We start from the raw sequence: 23,396 nt of genomic DNA on the forward strand, positions 1-23,396 counted from the left end.
TTTGCAGGGGAAACGTGGCCTACACTGTGGTCTCATACTCCAGCAGCTCCTGGGAGGTCCCCACGCTCCGGTACTGCAACCGGGGCGTGACAGGCGAGGAGTACTCCAGCGCCAGAATGGTCTTCCGGAGCCTTCGGTCAATAAAATGAGCATCCCATGCGGGGTACTTCTTTCGAGGCAGGTCAATCCGAATGACAGGCCCCTCTGTCCGCAAGGTGCGGGCCACTGGTGTGGGAGGCAAGCCCGGCCGCACCTGGAAGACAGGTGGTGTGGGGGTCCCTGCACGCTCGCCCCCCACTGAGGCCCCATCCCGCTCAGCTCCTGTAGTCCTGGGCAGGGACCTTGGGGGACTTGTGACAGCATCGGCTGGTGGGCCACAGGGCTCTGGGGCCTCAGGGCAGATGCAGCCAGGCGCCTGGGGACCCAGCATGGGCCCGTTGGGGTGCAGGAGGCAGTAGTAGACACACATGAAGAATATGCCCAGTGCGAAGCTGGAGGCCACCACGCAGACCAGGATGAGCGAGTGGAAGTCAGTGGAGAAGTTGCGGCTTGAGTACCAGAAGCCAGTGAGCGCTGCATTCTCCAGCAGAACAATGCAGTAGTAGAGGGTCATGCGGCGACGGCTGCGGCCCTCCTTGACATTGAACCAGCAGAAGATGTAGATGATGCCCACTACCATGTTGTAGATGATCTCTTCCCACTTGGACATGCAGAAGTCCGTCTCGCCCTGAATGACCCAGAAGGTCATGATGCACCAGTGGGCCACAATGAAGATGCCGAAGTAAAGCTTGTAGACGCTGGCGAAGAGCGCGAAGGCCAGGCTGCGGGCTGCAATGGTGAACAGGTGCCACAGTACCTGGGCCACGGCACCCTTGTAGGACAGTGGCCGCTTGTCATCTCGTGAGTCCCGCAGCACCTTCTGATAGGAGGCCAGAGTCCAGGCCAGGGACACGAGGGAGGCAGAGGTGGAAAGGGCTGTGGAGACAGGGTGGGGGCGGGGTGGGTTGGGTTAGGGGTGGGTCTGGGTTGGAGTCTGGGTAGAGGGGAGGGTTCCGGGTCAGGAGCTGGGTTCTGAGGAGGTGTGGGGGAAGGGTCTATAAATCAGGCAGGGTGTGGGGAGGGTCTTAATGGGTGGTCTTCAAGAGTGATGATGGGAGGTGAGAGTGGATGGAGCTGGGTACTTCTGCAAGGGTGGGAGCATAAAGGGAGAGGGAAGGTGGATGATTTGGGTCTCCACAAGGGTCAGGTCTGGATCTCTAGTATGGGACTGTTAGGGTTCAGGGGTTTGGTGGGAAATTAGGGTCTAGGACTCTGGGAACGGAAAAGAAGGTAAAGAGTGGGGGAGGAGAGTGTCACAATTAGGGCATGGAGGAGCCAGGAGGGGACTGTTAGAAGCTATAGGTCACCAAGTTGAGGCTAGGATGTGAAGAGGGATATCCAAGTTGAGTACAGCTGAGAGGATGGAGAGAAAATCTAGGGTGGCATGATAGGGGCCTGGTATCCTGGGCAAGGGATGTCCAGGGGGCCTGAGAGGCTGTGACAGTTTTTCAGGACATTGACAGTGGGCTGGGCAATCTGGTATGGAGGAGCACAGGGGGCTCCAGGGAGAGTAGGGATGGGCTTTTCTCTGACAGGAAGGGGTTTACCTGGTCTGTTGGAGTTAGGGAAGGGGCAAGGTGGAGGTGAATGCATGGGACCGGAACTTGGCCTGGGAAGGGTTCCCAGGGGCCTGAAGAGCCATGAGAAGGTGGATGGACAGTCTCTCTGGAAACTGATGGTGATGGGGCAGTTCTGTGAGGCAGGAGGTCCCTGGGAGATGCAGGCTGGTATCAGGACAATTTGGAGAATGAAGGAGGCAGGTGAGGGCCTGAGGTGTGGTGATGGGGTCAAGGGCCTCTTTGGACTTAGCAGAAATTGGGTCTAGTCTGCCCTGACGATGGGGAAGGGAGGAGGGGCCGAATGGGGGTCATGGGGGGGGGGGGATTGAGAGCAGGAGAAGAGGTGGAGGCGTCAGGTCTCTCCTAACACTGAGGGTAAGTGGGCCATTGGACGGGACTTGAAAGTCTTCAGAGGCCTGGAGGGTGGTGAGAGTAACCTTGACAGTGAGTGGGGAGGGGTAAGGAGGTGCACAGGTCATCTCCAGGGGGCCTGAAGCAGGGAGAGTTGACACGTGGGGCAGTCAGAATACAGAATACCAAAGATGAGTGAGCCTGGGTTTGGGGGTGGGGCAGGGACGCAGGGCATTCCCAGAGCCCGGAACCGGGGCGGGGGGCGGGGCTCACCGGGCAGCAGGTCTGGACGGCCGCCTCGGTGCACCAGGAGGCTGAGCTGCAGCACGAGCTGCGGCGCGCTGCGCAGGAAGGTCTCCAGCAGGCGCAGCATGCTCACGTCCGCGCTCTCGAACAGCATCCGCCAGTAGAAGTGGCGCCGGAGCCGCTCCCCGCGCCAGCGGCTCTGCAGCCCCAGGTACATGGTGCGCAGGTACCTGCCGGAGGGACGCGGTGCTCAGGCACCCACTCCTCACCCGACCCTTGCCACCCAGCAAGCGCAAAGGGCAAGTGCGGCCGTGTGTAGCCCATGGGCAAGTCACTTACTGTACTGAACCTATTACCACAAATGTGAAATGGGCATTTTGGAAGGATCACTTCTGGGGCTGTGGTTGGGGAGCTCCCAATGGGCTCTACACAAAGTAAGTGCCTAATCCAGCATTCTTGTCATTATTGCTCTGGCTCTTTGGGGTCTGCTTACTTCACCGGGATCCTAAGCTTACAATAGCCCTATTATTATCCCCATTTTATAGATGAGAAAACTGAGACCCAGAGAGGTATGTCATTTCTCCAAGGTCAACAGCTAGGAAGCAGTGGAACCAGCATTCACACCCAGGCAGCCTGACTTCAGGGCTCACACTCTAACCATTATGCCACTCTGCCTCTCCCTGTATGCCGTAGTTTGCTCACACAGGAACAGTTCCTGGTGCCAGCCCCTAGTTCTGTTGCCACCAGCAGCTTTCTGGCCTGTTCCCAATCCCACCTCTGAGTGCCCAGTTCTCCCCACAGGCACAGGGAAGCTGCTTAGAGATTCCCTGGCATTTGAAACTTTGCTGCTGCTTCTCACATCACTTCTCCCAACACACTTCCTGGCTCCAGCTACACTGTACAGGTCATAGATTCCAGCTCACAGTGCTCCCTCTCTCCACGGGGCTTTGCAACTGCTGTTCCCTCTGCCTGGAACACCCACCCTGTCCCCCACCCCACCCCACTCCAACCTGGATAACTCTTGCTTTTCCCCCAAGGCTCAGCTTATAAACATGATTTCTTCCAGGCAGCCCCTGCTGACCACTCTCCACCTGGAGTAGGGGCCTCTCCCAGGCTGCCCTCCAACCCTGCACTTTTCACAGTGGGTTGGAGCTGCTTGCTTCTGCATCTGTCTCCCCCAGACTGTGAACTCTGTGAGAATAATTAGGTTGGCTTGCTAACTGCTGTATCTTCAATTCTTAGCACACAGTTCAGGCTCAATCTGTGGGTTGCCTGAATGAATGAATGAATGAATGAATGAATGAATGAATGAATGAATATGTGAATGTTTGAAGGTTTAACTGAATGGAACTCTGGTAACCCAGTAGGGGCATGGAAGGAATCCTGAAGTTCTGAGTTCAATTCTTGACTTTGCTGTGTAATCTTGAGCAAGAAGATCCTCTCTGAGCCCTAGTTAATCCCTACCAAAGTGGCTATGAGGATTAACTGGATAAGAAGATAATTTGCAACTATAGACTGCAGTGACCACTGGGTGACAAGGGACCTGTTCACACAGATCTCTGGGTCTGATTTCTCCTCTCTGCCCTGGTGCCTTGCCCAGCAGCTCCACCCTTGGCTGTTGCAGTCATAGACACTGGCCCCCAAACACCCAAATTCTCAGACTCATGAGGCAGGCGTGCCTTTTGTTGAAACCAGAGACAGTTCCTTTAGAAGTAATCTCTCCAGAAACAAGGGGAGAAAAATACCAACATGTTTAGTGACCCTATTGCCTGAATCAGAAACTGGGGAGCCAGGGATTTCCCAAATACAGAGTGCGGGCATTTTCAGAATGTTATTTGAAGGCCAAAGGTATTCAACTGTGTATAGCCAACCCAAGGATGGAACCACAGTGCTCCCTGGAATTTGGGATCAACTGATAGACCCAGAGTTTCTCCAATGAGTATCCTGGTGTTAGCAATGATGTAGTCATCCCTGGGCCTCAGTTTCTCCATAAGCCAACAATAAGGATGGGTTTGATGACTCTGGAGATCCTTTTAGAGCTAATGTCTCTGAAAATTGTCTGGAAACATCCCATCCAGGGCTTTTCTTCCCATCCCTGGTCCCTCAGTCTGACTCTCCCATCCAATGCTGAAATTCTTTTAGCACTTCCCAGTCCCATGTATTTACACTCTCTGCTCGCACACTTTCGTGGTAGGGAGTCCCTACCACCTGAGGCAGGGCCTTCTGCTTCTGAGCAGCTCCAGACTGATTGTGTTTCTTTGACGAGCAAAAATTTGTTTCTCTCCATCTTTCATTCTCTGAGCCTCTACCTACTCCCCACATAAGGATCCCTGCAGCCAGAGTCATTCATTCATATAGCAAATGTATTTTGGCCACTTGCTATGTGCCATATCCTGTGCCTTAAGTGTTTCTCACACCCATGGGAGAGAGACAAGCTAAGAGCTGAAATAGATTCTCTAAGATGCTGTGGAATCCAGAGAAGAGATGGGTAACTTTTGCTGGGAGGCTGAGGAGGGTCAGGGAAGACTTCCTGGAGGAAGAAACATTTGACCTCAGTTTTAAAGCATGAGTAGGTGTTTGAAGGCACACAGGAGGTGGAAGGGCACTCCGGGTGGAAGAACGAGTTGAGCAAAGGCATAGAGGCATGAGAGAACATAGCCTTTTAGGGGAATGGCCAGTGGTTTGCTGGCCTGGAGGGGGGGGTTTCATGGACATGGGCATAAGAAAACAAGAATTGTGAGGGGCATCAAATTCTGGACCGAAAGTTCATATTTTATTCTAAATTTGAATTCTATCCCAGAATTGGGGTGATGTGATAAGCTCAGTGGCTTGGAAAGCTTGCTCTGGAGGCTGGCTTGGAGGAAAGCCAGGAGAGGCTGGGGTTTGGTCCAGGCCTGAAATGACAGGACTGAGCTAAGGCAGGGCACAGAGGAGGCACAGAGAACAGAGCTGGAGGTGGGGAGGGGGGCGGCGGCTAGGGGAGAGACCAAGATGGAGCCCAGAGCTTCTGAGGGGCCAAAACACAGACCACCTTTCCCAGCCTCCGTCTTCCCCTGACCCAGTTCCCTTCCCCATTCCCATGGCTCTGGCTTTGAACAGGAAGGAGAGACCAGCTGGGCCGGCATGAAGGGGCCTGGGGAGTTGGGGGGAGGGTGACACCCTGGAAGTTTCTCTCAGGCTGGAAGACCATCTGTTTCCTGGCCCTGGTCAGCATGAGGGAGGCCCCAGCCCAGCCAGCATCCATCACCACCTGACAGGCTGCCTGCCCACCTCCCCGCCCACTCCTGCTAGCTCCCAATGCCCCACAGCCCAGCTAACCACAGACAAAGGACTCACTCAGCCCAGGACCACAGTGGGCCAGAGCAGGGAAGGGGGAGGGGAAGAAAGACGGCCTCTGAGACCCAAAAACAGGGTCAGCGGGGAGTGTAGAAAGATCATGTCATAGTCTGGGGATGAAAGGGCCTAGGTTCAGCAATACTCTGCCTGCTTTGGCAACAGAACCAAAATCTGTGGCTGTTCCTGCCAGTCACACTATATGCCAAGGGCCTGTGAGGTTTTTATGGGCCTAGGAAAATGTTTGAGGCCTGGGGGGAAAAATTGGCTCTAAAACACAGAGAAAAACTGCAGAATCAAAATTAATAAATGTTTAATTAAATGTCTGCAAACCAGAACATGATATTAGCCAGTCAACTGCAATTTGGCTTTTATCTGGTTATATATAATTTACATTTGATGTTTGATATGGCTGCATTTTAATATGCTTGATCGATGTGGGGCCAACAAGGTCTTAAAACAGCCTGCCCAGGACATGCATCCTCATTTTCCTGAACCTCCATTTCACTTTCTCTAAAAGGGGGTCAGCACTTGCCCTCCTGCCTCCGTCATATCACAGCTCATACAGTGAGAGTCAGAGAGGCAAGGTGGCAATATGCTGAGTTTGTGGGTCTGCTGCCCAGCCCTGCCCTAGGTGCTACGTGGCCTTGGGTAGTCTCTCTGCCTCTCTGAGCCTCATTTCCTCCTTGTTGTGAGCCTTTGTAAACTGCAGAGGGATGTGCACATAGTGGGGGTGAGGGGAGCATATGCTAGCTTGGTAGAGGCCTCTGGCTCCTTCACCAAGTAGCCTCTCTTAAAACCTCCAGGAAGCTTAGCTGATTCTACTCTGTTTGAAAGGAAATGGGAAGAAATTGATCTTCACCACAAATGGGACTGATACCACCCATGTAGGATGTTCCATCTCAGGGGAAAAAATCCAGCCTTGGTGGGGATGTATCTGCTCTCTCCCAAACACATCCCCAGTCCAGCCATTCTCTCGGTTGCCACCACCCTGGTCCACGCCACTGTGACTTTTGCCTTCTCCGTGGGCTCCCTACATTCACATAGCAATCAGCAGGGTATTTTTGGAAACCTGTCAGATTATGTCATTCCCCTTCTCAAAACCTTTCAAGGGCTACCCATCACACTTGGAACAAAATCTAAGCTTGTCCTCTTGGCTAGCAGGTTCTAAACCATCTGGCCTATTTCTCTCTTCTCCTTTCAAACCGCTGTTTCATTTGTTCTCAGCACTCCAAGTACCCCGGGGTTCCTCAAACCCAGCCAAACTTCTTCCTCACTCAGGGCCTTTGCACTTGCTGCTTACTCTGCCTGGAACACCCCTTCCCCAGATCCTCTTGTGACTGGCTCCTGAGTTACCTTCTCAGAGAGGCCTCGCAGGTCACCCATCACACGTCAGCCCCTCTGCTCTTACTAAATAACTTATGTTCTTAACATACACTATAAAAAAACCTTATTTATTAATGTACACATTTATTTTCTGTTTTACCACTGTGGCTCCGTTAGGGTAGTGACATTCTCTGTCTTGGTCACCACTGTGTCCCCAGCATTAGCACATCTAGTAAGCACTCAATAAATATTTGTTGAATGGATAAATGTGAGTGTTTGTATTGCCTTCCTCCTGATCTTGGAGGCCCTAGGGCTTCTTTGCCTGAGCCAGGACACCTCGAGGCGATTCCTGTCCTCACTGACTTATTTCTGTCCTTCCTCCTCCAGGAAGCTTTCCCTGGCGCTCCTCAACCTGGTGGGCCTGGCCAACTTTGACAGCTCCCAGCCTTAAACAGCCTGAGGGCAGCAAGAGCCAGAACCTAACAGACAGCTTCTACCCCCCCACCCCAACCCACCCCTCACCTCATTTTCCAGGAGAAGCAGAGGTGCTCAGAGGTCTATCTTGGATATAATTTGCTGACTCCCAGCCTAATGCTCAGTGAATAAGCATGTCCAGGAGGAAGCTGAAAAAACAGTATGTATTGTTGAAGGTGGGGTTGGGAGCAAACACAACCTAGTCTAGAGAGGAGAGAAGCCAGCATTTAGGGCGATGGGTCATGTTATCTCTTACTATGTCTTTTTGTTAGTCATCTGACCCGAGATCATGTGTCAGCCTGTCTGTCTGCTCTTAGAGACTGGAGACATGAGTTTGTCTGTTGCTTGGATGTCAGGATAGCCTGTCTGTCCTCTTGGATACTGGTCAGCTTTTCCGTCTGTCTTTCTGTCTGTCTCTTGGCTGCCTGGTCCATCTGCTGGTCTGTTGCTCAGCTCATGGCTCAACGAGATGCCAGTTTTCCGGCTGTCCTCCCCTGCCTGCTCCTCCTCTCCTCGACTCTGGGTCTCTCTCTGTCTGTCTGTGTCTCTCACATCTTCAGCTCCTCCATCTGTCAGTCTCGGTGTTTCTGAGTGTGTGTTTTCTCCCCTCTCCACTCCCCCTCACACTCTGGGCCAAAAACACAGCAGCTTCCAGCAGCGCCCCCGCTCCTGCTCCATCCAGGAACCCCCCACCCCCACTCTGCCTTGTCTAGCTCTTGGTCTCCACCGTGGGCCAGGCCTGCAGACCTCTGGAGACGAGCAGGGTGGAGCTGGGAAAGCAGGGCGGATGGAAAGGAGCAGGCCACCCCACACAGCTGGGCCCATTACTGCTCTGTAGGTCTGCAGGGGGACAGTGTGCAGGTGTCAATAATAATGTTGATAACTCATATCTATTGAGCACCAGCTGCAGGATAGGCTGTGCTAAGCCTTTTTATACAGTATTGTCCATTCACAGCAAATCTTTGGGTGGGTACTGTTATTATCCTCATCTAACAGATGAAGAAACTGAGACCCTGAACGGGACTGGGGCTTATAGAAAGTCACACAGCAAGTTAGTGCCACGCCTAGGACTCAGACGTGGCTCTCCACGGGCCCCTGCCCCGGAGAGGTGCTTCTCGCACGGAGGATGTGCAGGACCCGTGTTAGACAGAGATGGACCTAAAAGCTTTGCTTGGGATTATGTGGGCTTAGAGAAAACCGTGGGAGGGGTGACAATGGTAACTGGAGAGTCAGGAGACCCAGGCTCAAGTCCTTCACTGGAAAGTCCAACCCCAGTTCTTGCCTACGCCAAGGAGTTTTCACCGGGCCATCTCCCCGCCCATCCAGTTCTCATAACGTTAAGGCCCAGCATCTGTGTCCTGGACCCAAGCACTTCTCTCCACCCGATGTCACCACTCTGACAACTTTAAGTAGCGGCAGCCTCCGTCCGCCCTGGTTGGTGGCCTTCCTTTTGTCACTGCCCCCTTAGAATTGTTCCTCACCCAGCGGCCTGAGGGATGCTGTGAAATCTCGTATCAGGTCATGCCACTGCCCACTACTCTCAGGATAAAATTCTCGCCATGACCTTTGGAGCCCAGTGCAGTCTAGCCTTTGTCCACCGCTAGGGCCTCTCTCCCTCCGCCCTCCCCACCTTACACCTCTCCGGCTACCCTGGTCTTGCTGCCTCCTGAACAGCCCATGCTCGTTCCGGCCTCACGTCCTCTGCTTGGAAAGGGACCCGCCAATCTCCGACAATTCTCTTTCCACCTCGGCTCAGGGTTGCTCCTCAGAGGGGCCCTCCTAGACCCTCTTCCAGAGCACTCTACTCACCCCTCTGGCCACTTTCTGTCATGTTATCCGGTTTTCTTTCCTTTTTTAATGTTTGTCTTTATTGATTTTAGAGAGAGAGGAAGGGAGAGGGAGAAAGAGATAGAAACGTCCATGAGAGAGAACATCGATTGGCCGCCTCCAGCATGCTCCCCACTGGGGATCAGGCCCACAACCTGGGCATGTGTCCTGACTGGGAATCGAACCGGCGACCTCCTGGTGCATGGGTCGACGCTCAACCACTGAGCCACACCGGCTGGGCCTGTTTTCTTTTCTTAATAACACATATTACAACCTGTAATGATCTAATTTACTTGCTTACATATTTATCATCTATTTTTCCAATGGTGCGGGGGCCATGGCCCTCCTGTTTTCTGCTATGTCCCTAATGCCAGGCACATAGTTAATGTTCAATATATATGTGTTGCCTGAAGGAGTGAATGAATGAAGAGTGTAAATATGCTTTAGAAGCTCCTCAAAGGCAGTCAAATGCAGAGGGAAATAACCCAGGCGTGGGGGAGTCAGGGAGACACAGTTTCAGGTTCTGGCTCCATTACGTACTGTCTGGTTGTCTTGGGCAAGTTGTTTCCCCCTCTGAACCTCTCGGCTTGATGCCCACCTTATGGAGGAGCTGAAATCAGAAAGCGGTGACGTATAAAAAATGCTCAGCCCAGTGCTGGGCACTTGACCAATGGGATGCCTTAAGGAGTTTCCTGACTTAGAGGCCCCAGCAGGGAAAGGAGGCCTTCTAGTTTCCGGTAGAACCAAGGCCCATTCTTAGGCTGGCTTTCCCTGGTGCTCCCTGAATTTTTGCAAAGGAGAAAGAGGGTCAGGGAAGTCCTTTGGGGGCAAGTTCATAGAGCAGGGTCTTCTCTGGGGTCTTTGTCTTCCCTCTGAAAATAACTGGCACTCATCAAAGACCTTCTTATGTACTTAGCTAACATCCTCACTGCAGCCCTGTGAGCTTTTGTGGACATGATCCCCATTTTCCAGATGAGGAAATTGAGTCTCAGAAAAGAGAACGTTCATTTGACATTTATTCACCCAGCATTTCTGAGTACCTACGATGCACCAGGAACTGTGCTAAAATGCTGGGGGACACAATGGTGAACAAGATAGACCTAGTCCATCTGATACTGTCTGTGGAGGTCCTGGACATTAATTAAATCATCACGTAAACATGGAACAACAAACATATTCCATGGGTTCCAGACCTGCTGCAAACAGGGTTCCATACTCTAGCACTGAGCAAGCTACTGGAGAGGGGCCTGGCCCAGCTTGGGAAGGCCACAGCAATCAGGGAAGGCTTTCTGAAGGAGGTGGCTAGTGAGCCATGATCTGAAGCAGGCACAGGAGTTAACCAGGTGAAGGCAGGAGAGAAGAAAGTTTCTGGCAGAGAAACAACATAGGCAAAGGTCCTGAGATGGGAGGAACAGTAAGTGGTCAAATTATTGCAGCTTAGGGAAGGAGGTAAGAAAGCAAGAGATGAAGTGGGCTGTGGTGAAGGATTTGGTCTTTACCTGAGTACTGGGGAGCCACAGGAAGGTTTTAAAGAAGGGAGTGATGGGATTAGGTAGCACTTCTGCATTTTAGAGGGAGTACTTTGACTGTGGGGAGCAGATTGGAGGGAGGCAAGGGTGGAAGGCGGAAGACCAGTTACCAGGTGGGAGGTGGAGAATGGTCCAGAGACATTTAGCAAGCATTTGGAGAAGTAACTTGCCCACAGTCAACAGCCAGAAGCATCAGAGCTGCATCTTAAACCAGGCTGGCTAACTCTCCCATTTCGCCACAGGGCACAAATCAAGCTGAGTTACTCCCTGGGGACCCAGATGCTGTCTGTAGGTTCTCTGGGAAACACTGGGTCCCTGGTCATACACCACCTCACCTGCAGTGTGGCCCAGGAAGCCCTTGTGGGGAATGGCCCTGAGGCCCCCTCCACATCTGCCCACCCCTCAGTGCTGAGCACTTCTGCATGGATTCAAAATAGGAAATCTTCCTGGGACTGGCAGCCAAATGAGTCATAAATGCCAGCAAAGGATGTGATTTTACACATTCGGCTCCCATTTTGTGTGGTGCTGGGAGCTGGGCTGTCTCCCTCCTCTTTAGCAGTCCCCTAGAGAGTTAGAGCACCTCTTTCTTTGCTGGGCTGAAGCCAGACATTTCCCTGCCACTAATTTTTTTTTTCTTGTATCCTCACCCGAGGATATTTTTCCATTTATCTTCAGATAGAGTGGGAGGGGGAGAGAGAGAGAGAAACAGATGTGAGAGATGTGGTTGCCTCCCGCACGACCCCGACCAGGGCTGGGGACTGAACTGCAACCGAGGTATGTGCCCTTGACTGGAATCCAACTCGTGACTCTGGTCTGAGGGTCGAGGCTCAAACAAACCACTGAGCCAAACTGGCCAGGGCTCCCTGCCACTAATTTTAGCCTCGGCTAGAAAGCTGAGACCCTCTCCTAACCCACCCACCACTAGAAGCACCCAGCCAGATCCTCTTTTTTCAGAATAGCTAAGCAGGCATTTCCTTTCCAGCAAAGCCTTTGGGACCAGGTTCCCGCTTCTTAAGTCTTTCACTGTGTGACTGAAGCCAGACCTCCTCCCCTCTCTGGCCTCACTTTCCCTATCTGTGAAATGGGTACAGAGCAGAGACTAAACCCCAGGACCCCATACTCTAGCGTAAGACTCTGTCCCCCCTTTCTCTCTTTTCCTGATATCCCGTGCAGAGTTGGGATGTCATGAACCAGTTGGAGGACAGGGAGGGGCCAAGTTGATACATTTTGAAGGACTCTGGAGAACGACTGAGGGGTCCCTGCCTAAAAAGGCAGCTGCTCCTCAGCTCCAGCTGATTACTGCCCTGGGAGAATGTGAACCTAGTGTGGCTAGAATTTTAAATTTTCAAGAATATCTGGAAATCAGGATATTTATAGCAAAAACATCATCCCACTTTGGAAATGTTGGCAACTAATTTTAAAAATACCATATGAATTTTAAAGAAAGTATTATTCCTTTTCTAGGTGTGATAATATTAGTTATATATTTGTTAAGTCTATTTCTTTAGAGATATACTGAAATGTTTATAGATGCAATGATATGATGTCTGAGATGTACTTCAAAATAACATGTAAAGAGAAGAAATGAGGTGGGGTCTAGACTTAAGCTCTCCAATACTTATGTGTCCTACACTAGCCACATAAGGTTATTTACATTTACATTACTTAAAATTAAATACGATTTAAAATGGAGTTCCTCCGTCATACTAAGCACATTTCAATTGCTCAATAGTCATGTGTGGCTAGTGGCTACTGTCTTGGATACTGCAAATATATAGAGCATTTCCGTCACTGCAGAAAGTTCTAGTGGCTGCTACTGGCCCAGATAAAGCAAGGTTGGCCAAGGTGGTGGGGCATGGAGAATCATTATCCTGTTCTCTCTACTCTTATACATTTAATTATTTTTCCATAATAAAATGTTTCATTAAACAGTAGGGGAAAAAGTACTGCGTGGGCCAAACACCCTCAGGCTGGATTTGCCCATTGGCTACTGATTTGCAACCTGTGGTCTGGTCGCCAAGCACCAAAAAACCCCCAAGTTAGAGCCACAGACTCTTAAAAGGGGCTTTAGAGATCATCCAGTTTGTTCTCCAGTCCTCCCCAGGAGACCTGCTACCGCTTCCCTGCCAAAGCAGCCACTGCTGTCTGCCCGCTCTGTGATGTGGAGGTCCCACCCTTGGGAGCAGCCTGCTGTTTCTGGGCAGCTTGATTGTCAGGGTGTTCTTGCTTCTATTCAATGAGATTCTGCCTCCTTTAACCTTGGGTTGTCATCTGTGCTCACACCGTCTCTGGAGCCCAAAACAAGTCTCCTTCCATGGTGGGGGGGAGGTCAGTGGAAGAGAGTTAATGAGCATTAGGACCTCTTATTCCCCTCTCCCACCCACTACCTTGTTATTAAGCAAGTAGAATGCACTGCTTGCAATTTGGGCCAAAAATAATAGTAATAGTAGTTAACATATTCTGAACATATATATAGTATGTGAAAAGCCCTGTGCATTTATACTATCTCCTGATATCTTTACAAGAACCTTAAGAGGTGAATACTATCATTATTCCTATTTCATAGACTAGAGTACTGGCTAGTGAAGGGACTGCCCAGGGTCACATAGCTAGTAAGTCATGGAGCCATGAGCTGCACGAGGGCCCCAGCCCTCAGCTACTCTGCTCTCTTGTCTGAGTCCTGGGACAACTCATTCAGGATTCTCAAACCCCCAACTAGACTTTACAGATGGGGTAACTGAACCCAGGCAATGAAGTGTTTCTTGCTCAAGAGTCTGATTTAAAAGATTCTATTCAGTTCAAACAAACATTTATTAAGCATCTACTGCATAGGAGGAATTTTATTTCCTCCATCTCTTAGGTAAGCCACACTTGCATCCTCCTGGCAACTCAGCCTAGGGTTGTTCCCTTTATACCTGATACAAGTACACATGCACTGCCCTTAGCCTGCATCTGTCCATGACAGTTTGGAAGGCTGCAGGTGCAGACCTAGCAGACCTCAGTGCCATGTCCACAAAGGCAAAGGGCTCCTACACTGCCTTACCACCCCTTTCGTCAGACACAGACGCAAAGCCTACTTCGGCAGACTTTAAGTTCTAAGAACCTTCTCTTGCCAGAGTGGGCTTGGTGCAAGCCTACCAACAGCCACAGAGGGTCTGCTCTAGGCCAGTCACCATGGGGGACAGAGAGGGGAAAGAACATGGCCTCAACTCCCCCAGGGACTTGTAATCTGGTAGGAAAACCAGGCAGGTGGGCAGAGGATCATAACAGAATATGATCAGGACTGTGACGCTGAAGAGGAATGAGTAATTATAACTAGGGGGAAAGTCTGAGAAGAAGCAGCCAGAATCTTAACAGTGAGTACTTAATATTGAGATCAAATTTGAAACTATTTTTTTCTGACTTTTTCCCCTCTTCCCAAAGCAACGCATGGTTAATACACTTAAGTAGTGGAAGGTAGTATCCCTTGGTGATTACACGTGTGGGCTTGGGGGCTGGACTGTATCGGTTCAAACCCTGGCTTTGCTATTTACTAACTAGGAGGCTGTTAACCTCTCTGTTCCTCAGTTTCCACTAACTCAATTAGTATTCGCTAGCAGTATTGGCCCATATAAGAGATGTGAAAAGCACGTCCCATGTATTAATTCAATAATACTTCACAGTAGCCATTTGTATAGGGATGTTATTATCCCATTTCACAGATGAGGACACTGAGGCCTAGAGAGGTTAAGTGACTGGTTCAAGGTCACACAGCTTGTAAGTGGCAGAGCCAGTGTTTGGGCTCCACAGTCCTTATTCTTCCTCACTACACTCCCTATCTGACAGGATTATTGTGAAGAAGAATGGTCTAATCTAAGTCTCTATAAATGGTAGCTATAATTTTCAGTAATATCTGACTTTTTATTAACAGATAAATGTATGCATGTTATTTCTTGGTTAATTAAAAAACCAGAGTAAAATCTTCAAGCTATACAAGATCTAATTAGTAAGTGGAAATCTCCCCTAACCTCACCTCTCCATCCCCAGAGATAATGAGTGTGTGTGTGTGTGGGGGGGGGGGTCTTTAGATCTTATCTGTGCTGCTGAGGATTCAACAAAAGTGTGCCAGTCTTTTATAAACAAACAAAACAACTAAGCAATTTCCATTTTAGATTGAAAACAACAACAACACCCACAACAACAAAACTCCACAACTTTTGCCCGAGTGAGGGAGTGGGAGGTGAGGTCTGAGGGCCAGAGGGTGGCCCGTGTTGGGTTTGTTCAGGGAAAGCTTCTGGAAGCGGGGCACTTGAGCTCGGCCTTGAAGGAGGTGCAGAATTCCACTGGGAGGAGGCTGGGAAAGGGTGTTGCTGGAGGAAGGACTGCAGACAGTGCTCAGAGGTGTGAGGAAAAGGGGTGGGTGGCTCATGGGGGCCGGGGGCTAGAGCAGTAAGGAGACGAAAGAGCAGGAGGCAAAGGGCCTGGTGTCAGGCTAAAGCAATTGGACTGACTTATGGGGCGGGGGTGAGAGCGTGGGGGACGCATTACCAGTCCTCTGGCTGCAGAGTGGCAAGGTCAGACCTGAGCTGTAGAGCTAACATTTTGGCTACCGGTACCGGTGGAGGTGGGATGGGGTGGGTTAAGGGGGAAACTGGAGGCAGATAGAATTTCCCAGGGGAGGAATTCCGAGGCCCTGGTAACAAAGGCAGGGCAGTGAATGGAGAGGCCAGAGTAGATCCCAACCCATCCTCTTTCCTCTCCCCAGGGAACTTCGCCCTAGCTTTGGGTTCAAAGCCATTTCCTGGCAGCCCTCCCTCCTCCCTTCAAGGCTTCTGTGTGGTCTTTATAGATCAAACAGGGGACGATGGGCCCAACTGCCGCCACTATGTCTGTTTGGAGCAGCGCTAATGGCCTGTTGCGGAGGGTGGGCGGGAGAGCAGGGCAGTGGGGGTAGAGTCCTGGAGAGGGGTGTCCCAGGAGGTGAGTGGTGAGGCTATACTGTAACAACCCTGCAAAGTGAGAGCAGGGAGGAATCTTGTGGGGAGTCACCGAGTTCAGGGGGTTGTAACCATGTTTCAGCTGTGGGACTGAACAAAATTTTAGACAGGTAACCAACATATCAATAAAGAGAAACTCAAAGATACTCGGGTTGAAATGGCGGTGAGAGGGCCATGAAATACAATTTGGAAACCACTATGGAATCCAACCCTGTCCCATTTTACAAATCATAATACAAACGGCAATGGCTAATGAGATTTGAGTACTTCCTGTATTCCAGGCACTGTGCTGAACACTATACATACACTCTTTAATTTACTCCTCCCCCAAGCCACATGCGATAGGCACTATTATTAGAATGTCCGTTTTACAGATGAGAAAATCAAGGCACACACATCATGCCATCTGGAATCAGAATATGGCTGATTCCAGAGTGGGGATTTTTAACTATTCACTATCTGGCCCCAATAGGGAAATTGACCAGAGAAGGAAAGATATGTTCACTCTGCCTGAAACAGACCCCCACCTCCATTGCTACTACCCTGGTCCAGCCCCCATCTTCTCTCACCTGGATTGTAGAGAAGCTTCCTCATGGGTTTCCAGGCTTACCCTGGCCTCCCTCCAATCTATTTTCTATCCAGCAGCCAGAGTGCAGGTTGTAACACATAAGCCAAGCCCCTGTTCTTTCCCTGCTCATATCCCCGTGGACTCCCTGCTTCATACAGAGTGAAAGCCCAAGTCCTTCCTGTGGCCTATGAGGCCCTGTGTGATCTAATCCAAGCCAACCTGTCCAAAATAATTTCCTGCACTCTCCCCTACTCTGCTTCTGCCACACAGGACTTCTCGCTCTTCTCCTTCCCTTTGCCTGGAACACCCTTCCTGAGACCTCCACACAGCTAACCCTCACCTCATCCAGCCCTTTGCCCACATGCCACCTCCTCCCAAAGGCCTGCCCTGACCGCCTTATCTCAGAGTCACACCCTCTTCCCTGGGCCTCTGTAGCCTCCTGCCTTGCTTCACTTTTTCCATAGCACTTACTGCTATCTGATCCATTATATTAATTTTTTTTTATCCTCATCAGAGGACACTTTTCCATTTTTTGTTCAAATAGAGTGGGAGGGAGGGAGGGAGGGAGGGAGGAAGAGAGAGAGAGAGAGAGAGAGAGAGAGAGAGAAACATCGATGTGAAAGGGACACATCGAGTGGCCACCACCCGCATGACCCAACCAGGGCCGGGGACAAACTGCAACAGAGGTAAGTGCCCTTAACGGGAACTGAACCCGGGTCTCCCTGGACCACAGGCCAAAGTTCTAACCACTGAGCCAAACCGGCCAGGGCTATTATATTAACTTTTAAAATTTGATTTGAGAGAGAGAGAGAGAGAGAGAGAGAGAGAGATCAATTTGTTGTTCCACTTATTTATGCATTCATTGGTTGATTCTTGTACGTGCCCTGAACATGGGCCAAATCCACAACTTTGGCGTATCAGGACAACGCTCTAACCAACTGAGCTATGCACCAGGGCTGATCCATTATATTTTATATTATGCATACTGAAGGTGATTAAAGTTTTGCTACCCCAAAATATGCCTTTTTGGATATTGATTTTAAGCTGGTTATTAAGAAACAAAAGACTCAGAAAGAAATTTGACCCTCCTCCTTACCTGCCTAAAGAAATTCAGATAGAAGAATTTGTTTCAGGAAGGGAATTCACCTTAGCACCTAAGAACTAAGTGTTGCAGACAGGGACAATCCAAACAAAAATCTATTCACTAGATTCCATGTGTGTTCCATTGTTTCTGGGTGGCCCAGCAAGAATTTGTTTACTGCGTGCTGTCTTCCTGTGAATTACTTGCTTTCCCTTTGAAATCCCAGACCACTGCCTCCCTTCTCCTTTGTCCACAATGGTATATAAACTCAACTGCCCAATGTATCTTTGGGTCTCATATCTTAAGGCACCCCTGCAGGTACATCTGTAATAAACTTTAGACATTTTCTCCTGTAAATCTGTCTCTTAAATTTGATTATTAGCCCAGCTCGAAGAACTTAGAAGGTAGGAGGTAAGTTATTATTATTATTTTTTGCATCACCCACAACATAATGTATATTATATTTTGTTTGTTTATTGTTACCCCCATTTATTGAGTTCCACGAGAGCAGAAACTTTGTCTCATTCACTACTCTATTTCCAGCATTTAACACAGTGCTTGGTATACAGCAGGTGCTCCATAAATATTTGCTGAATGAATGATTGCAGATAAAATGAACAGCTGCCATGTCCTTATGGCTTTGGGGCCTTGAAGGCCCTCTTGCCTTCCTGCCCCCTCCCTGGCCACCTGCTCAATGAACAAACCTCCTTCTGCAGGGAACAAAGCCCAGGCTGATGGCACTAATCACTGCCAATGGTTCTGAATACTTAACAATGGGGTCGGCCCTTTGCTAAACCCTTGGCACACGTTATCTCATTAAACCTTAAAACAACTCAAGAAGTGTATCATTATGGTCTCTAGTTTACAAGGAATGAAACTCAGGCACAGAGATTATATGACTTGTCAAGGTCACATATAGGAAGTAATAAGATCAGGATTTGAACTGAGAACATTTGAATTCAGAGTCCGTTCTTAACCATTATTCCAAGAATATAGCTTCCCAGAGAGGTGACACAGAGCTTTCACACCAAGCAGGTCACTAATCCATTTCAGGATTTCTCCAGAGTTTAGGGCTCATGAGGAGGCAGAAGGAGCAGTGCTTAGGCCTAGACATAGAGGGAGTATTAGAGGGAGGGCCTTCAAAGCCCAGTCTGCCTTCCTCCCTCCACATTCTGGTGTCCCCCAGATCCTGACAGCCTGGAAGGAATCCCATGCCAGATCATCTCCCTCTAATTGGCTTAGCAAACCATGCTTATCTGGGCAAAGCTGGAGCCCAGTGAATTCAAGATTAGGGAAAGCAGGATTCATGGCTTACCACTCTGCTGACCACAGGGTCAGAGGAGATAGGGTTAGGACTTTAATTGGCTTAGCAACACCGAGTGGTTTAACTGCTTAGAGGGTTGGGGTTGAGGGGAGGGAGGAATGAACACAGTTTTGTGTCCAGCCCACAGCCAGCTTCATGTACCACCAAAGGATGCATGTGTTCTTCTCTTGGGGGGTTGAACTGTTTCTGTAAATGGCCATTGATCTGGGACCTACCAGTGCAAATGGTGTGGTAGTGCTAGAGACAGCGCTTGGGCTTGGGAGTTGGGCAAAACTGGGTTGGCACTTCACCTCTCCCCCATTTCCTTAGTGGGTGACCTTGGACAACTTACTTGACTTCTCTGGGCCACTTCTTTGTCTGGCAAATGGGTATATCAATAGCCAACAGAGGGACAGTTCCAGGGTAAAAAGAGATCCTATGCCTGGAGCACCTCACATGGGGCCAGCTGGGACACAGTGGGTGCATGGTGTCCATGAATTTCTCCCCCTCATCTCCCTCCTCAGAGCCCCATTTTCTGTTTAAAATAATAATACCAACACCCATTTTGCAAGGTTGTTTGGAAACAGAATAAGAAAGGATTTTATCAATTGTGTAGCGCTAGACCAGAGAGGCCACAAAGAGGGCAGGTCCACGAATGTGTTTTCTTTGTTTGACGCTATGTTAAAAAATATTAGTTAGTAGTAGAAAGTTGGAAGAATTCACAGAAAAATCCCAATTTTCCATTTCTCTTGAGAAGTCAAGACTTGACAATACCAAGTCCACGATTTCTTGTGGCACAGCAGCTGGAGCTAGGTAGTGGCTTCCCTTTTCTTTAGGACATTGCTTACACATAACGTTCTCTTGATTGATATCCACCTACTGACACAGGTCTGTGTTACCTGGCTTCTTAAAGTAGTTAAGCTTTTGATCCAGCATTGTACAAGCATGAGGAATTGAAAGATATCTTTATGATTGAAATTATTTTATTCAGAATTGGGGGCATGAGATCAGGAGGTGAATAACTGGCCAGTCTCCCCACTTTGATCCTGGAGGGCTCAGACACACATCTCCTTCCTCATTACCCCAGGTTCCACCACTCAGAACATCTTCCCCAAGTCCTGCTGAACATGAACCTGTTCAGTGTGGGAACATTTCATGTGGTAAGCAAACATGTGCCAACATTGCTTAATTTCTAGGAATACCAGCTCTGCTGGCTTCTCTGTACCTTGTCTGGATTTTCCTCCATTTAGCCAGACCCTCAGCTATTTTAGAAGCCAAAGCTTTTGGGACATGTGCCCAGAGGTTTTATCTCTGACAGCTAGACTCATAGTCAGAATTACAGAAAAAGGAAGGCTCTTAAGGTCATCAAATCTAATATTCTCATTTGACATACAGGGAAACTGAGGCCCAGATGTGGGAAGAGTCTCAATCCATAGTCACTTAGCAAGCTAGTTACAAACCTGGATGGAGACATAGGTCTTCTGATCCACTTCCCCCAAACCAGCACTTTCCACACTATATACACTCTCTCCCATCCTTACCCACATGGCCCAACTCCCTCCCCCTTCTTTTACATTCTTATCTCAGTGCAGCAGAAGTCCTGACTTTCTATCATCCTGGAAATCTTGGGATCTCAGACTCATAATTCTTTGAGCTTGGGGGACACATTAGTGGCAGAACTGCAGGATGGGTAAATTGAATTTTGGCTTTGAAGGCAGAGAGTCTTGAGTCCCAGCTCTCCTAGCTGTGTGACCTTGGGCAAGGATGCACACTTTCTGAGCCTCCATCCCCTCATCTGTTAAGTAGGAATGCTAATACAACCACATCAGAGTTTTCTTAGGAGGGATATAGGAAATGAAACAGGTAAAAAGGCAAACAATAGGCTTGGCACAAAGTGTGTGCTTAATAAAATAATTGTTATAGAACTGTAAATAAGGACTCTTGTGCCCCTAAAGCTTAAGTGAAATGGTCCAAATGTGATAAAAGGGAATGGAGCTGGACAATTGGAGCACATATATCCTGTCTAAATTGTTACAGGCCAGATACTGCTAGATTCTGTTTGTTTTTTCAAGAGAAGCTAGGACTATAGGAGCCAAATTAAACACTTCCAAGAACCATTAGTTTGCCATGCCAACCCCCTTACTTTACAAATGGGGAGAGTAGAAATACCTAGCCCTTTTACCTAAGAAACCATGGAGCTCAATGGACCCTCAACTGTCTCCAGCCACTCCCCTGAGGACCCACCCCCACTCTGTGGTCATTTTTTGCCCTATTTGAGGGATATCAGTTTATATTCAAGAAAGAAGTATCAGTTTCTTGCAAGTAGATTCTGAACAGGGGAGAAGGGGGGTTTGAGGTGGTCAGTGAGTTGAGGGGCAGCTGGCTCACTTTAGGCTGAAGTAAAGGGGATAAAGATTTGGCTACCAAGAATAGGAAGTTACCATTTCAGAATCTAAAAATATCTTTCACCATCTGTCCACTCAGGCACAAAATGATAAATGCAGATTAGTTCCTGGATGTAGACATGAATATTTTTATGTGTCAAGCTAATAATAATAACACTACCTTGTGTGGGTACAACCTCACCGCCCTTTCCTCCTGGAGCAGCTAAATAGAATATACACATCAATCCAGGCAAGGCATAGATAGGGAAACCAAGGCAGAGAGCAATTTGGCAACACAACAAGGGTGACACAGCAAGTAAGCAGCTGGGACAAACCCTGGGTGTTCTGTTTCCAACCCTCAGCCCAGAACTAAATCTTCTCAGTTGGGCAGAATGTGTTAACAAGTAGTAGAATAAATATAAGAACAGCAATAATCACCCTTTACATCTCTACTGTGACTTTGACTTTTTTCATGCTTTCCCTATATCTGTGATAATCATAATAATCTATTACATTCCTAAAACATAATGCAGTTTGCAGGACCCTCACACAGACCTTCTCTCACCTAACCACCCCACCAGGTAAGCAAAATATGATGGTAGACCAATGAGATGAGGAGGAGGGATTCTCCCATATTTCACAGGTGAGGAAACTGAGTCTTGGAGGGAAGAGGGGTTTTGCCCAAGATCACATGGTAGGCAAGCTCATTCTGTCAGTGCACAGTAGAGCCTAAACCACTAGAGCAACCCTGATTCAAGGGGAACCCTAGGTTCAGAATTCCCCCTGTCTCCAGTGAACTCAGCTCAGCTCAGCAAATGCCCTTAGTACTGGCAGAGGAAGAAGCCTGGAAGTAGGCTGCTTGTACAAAGCCTCAGTTTTATCTTACTGTCCTGGGATTAAAGGAGAGCTAGTGGCCATCTAATCTCAGACCAAGATCCCAAAGCCTCTTGGCCCCCTTGAGGTGGGGGCGGGAGGTGGACACTGGGGGAGTCCTAAGAAACAGGAGCCAGCTTTTCAGCTGGGTCCAGCACACCCTTTCCCAACTCTAAGAAGTTTGGGCGGGATATTCATTTAGCTGCCTCGAATTCCACGTTTCTCCTGGGAGGTTGGGAATAGACTGCAATTCTGAACTGAGAATCTTTGAGAGCAAGGAAGGACTTCTGAGATCTTTCCTAAACCAAGGCTCAGCACTCAGGCAGAAAGGACTGGAGGGAGCCCTGGGGCTCTGTTCCAAGCTTTAAACTCATCCTTATTGGCCCAGGGCCCTCCTCATTCACACACCCCCGAGGATCTCTTCCTCTCTTCTTGCTCGGTCCCCTCCTCCCTCAATGGCCAAATTAGAGAGGATGGCACTGGGGTTGGTCAGAGTTGAGGGCAGAGGGCAGGGAGGAGCTGGCAGAGAAGAAATCAGATCTACACTAGGGTGGGGCAAAGCGGCGGTCAGGACATGAGGGGGTACCTAGAAAGATGAGAGAAGTACTGGGGGGGAGGCAACCCCTCGCCACCCCCACTCCTCAGAATCAGCTCCCTCCACCCGCGTTTCTCCTACCTCCAGACCTGGCCGAGCTGCAGGATGTGGACGAGGGTCTGCAGTAGCCAGACGCAGAGGCGGCAGCAGCGGCGGCGGTAGGCGCTGGCCGAGGAGGGCACCCGCCGGGGACCCAGCTCCGAGCTGTCTTCTTTGGTCCGGAAGGCGGTGGCGCTGTCCTTGGTGCTGATGGAGGGTCCGCCGGCGCCACTGTCCTTGGTGCTGACGGCGGGTCCCGGGGCACCCGCGGGCTCCGTGTAGTCGTAGACAAACCAGCGGAAGCTGAGCAGCTGCACTACAAGCGAGGGCAGGAGTACAAACAGCAACGTGAGACCGAAGTAGGTCCGCTGACCCTGCAGGTAGTAGGAGGCCGCCAGCCACAGGTCCGTAGCGCCGTCGGAGAAGAACACAAGCAGCGCGCACAGCACCCAGCAGCAGTCCCGCAGCTCGTAGCGCGGCCCCGAGCCTCCCGCCCCAGTCACTCCGGGGCCCCCGGCTGCTGCCACGGCGTCCCCGAGCCCGCCCGCACTGCCCCGGGCTCCTCCGACTGCCCCCTCCGGCCCCGGGCCGGCCGCGGCCGCCGCTCCATCAGACTTCGCGGCCATGTTGGCGGAGCAGGAGGCGGGGAGCGACTTCCGGGAGGCGGGGGTGGGGTGCGGAGTGGGGAGGACCCTAAGCGGGTGGCTCCTGCCTCCTCCTCTTCCTCCTTCTCCACTTCTTCCTCCTCCCCTCCACTTCAATTATTCATTACCCTCGGCGCCACCCTCGCCCCTCCTCCACCCCTCCTGGGCTGTGGCCGGATGGCAGAGCCC

General features: G+C 50.1%; 1 protein-coding gene across 1 annotated transcript; it reads right to left on the reverse strand.

The window, feature by feature from the left end:
- Positions 1–19: 19 nt before the first annotated feature.
- On the reverse strand, positions 20–23,189 carry XKR7 (XK related 7). Its single transcript, XM_036246062.1, has 3 exons — positions 22,606–23,189; positions 2,283–2,485; positions 20–975 (listed from the first exon to the last, which is right to left on the reverse strand). Exons 1-3 carry the CDS (start codon positions 23,187–23,189, stop codon positions 20–22), a joined length of 1,743 nt encoding a protein of 580 aa, XP_036101955.1.
- Between the last annotated feature and the right edge of the window lie 207 nt (positions 23,190–23,396).

Source organism: Molossus molossus, unplaced genomic scaffold (genome assembly GCF_014108415.1).
Source record: "Molossus molossus isolate mMolMol1 unplaced genomic scaffold, mMolMol1.p scaffold_m16_p_6, whole genome shotgun sequence".
Classification (NCBI taxonomy): Eukaryota; Metazoa; Chordata; class Mammalia; order Chiroptera; family Molossidae; genus Molossus; species Molossus molossus.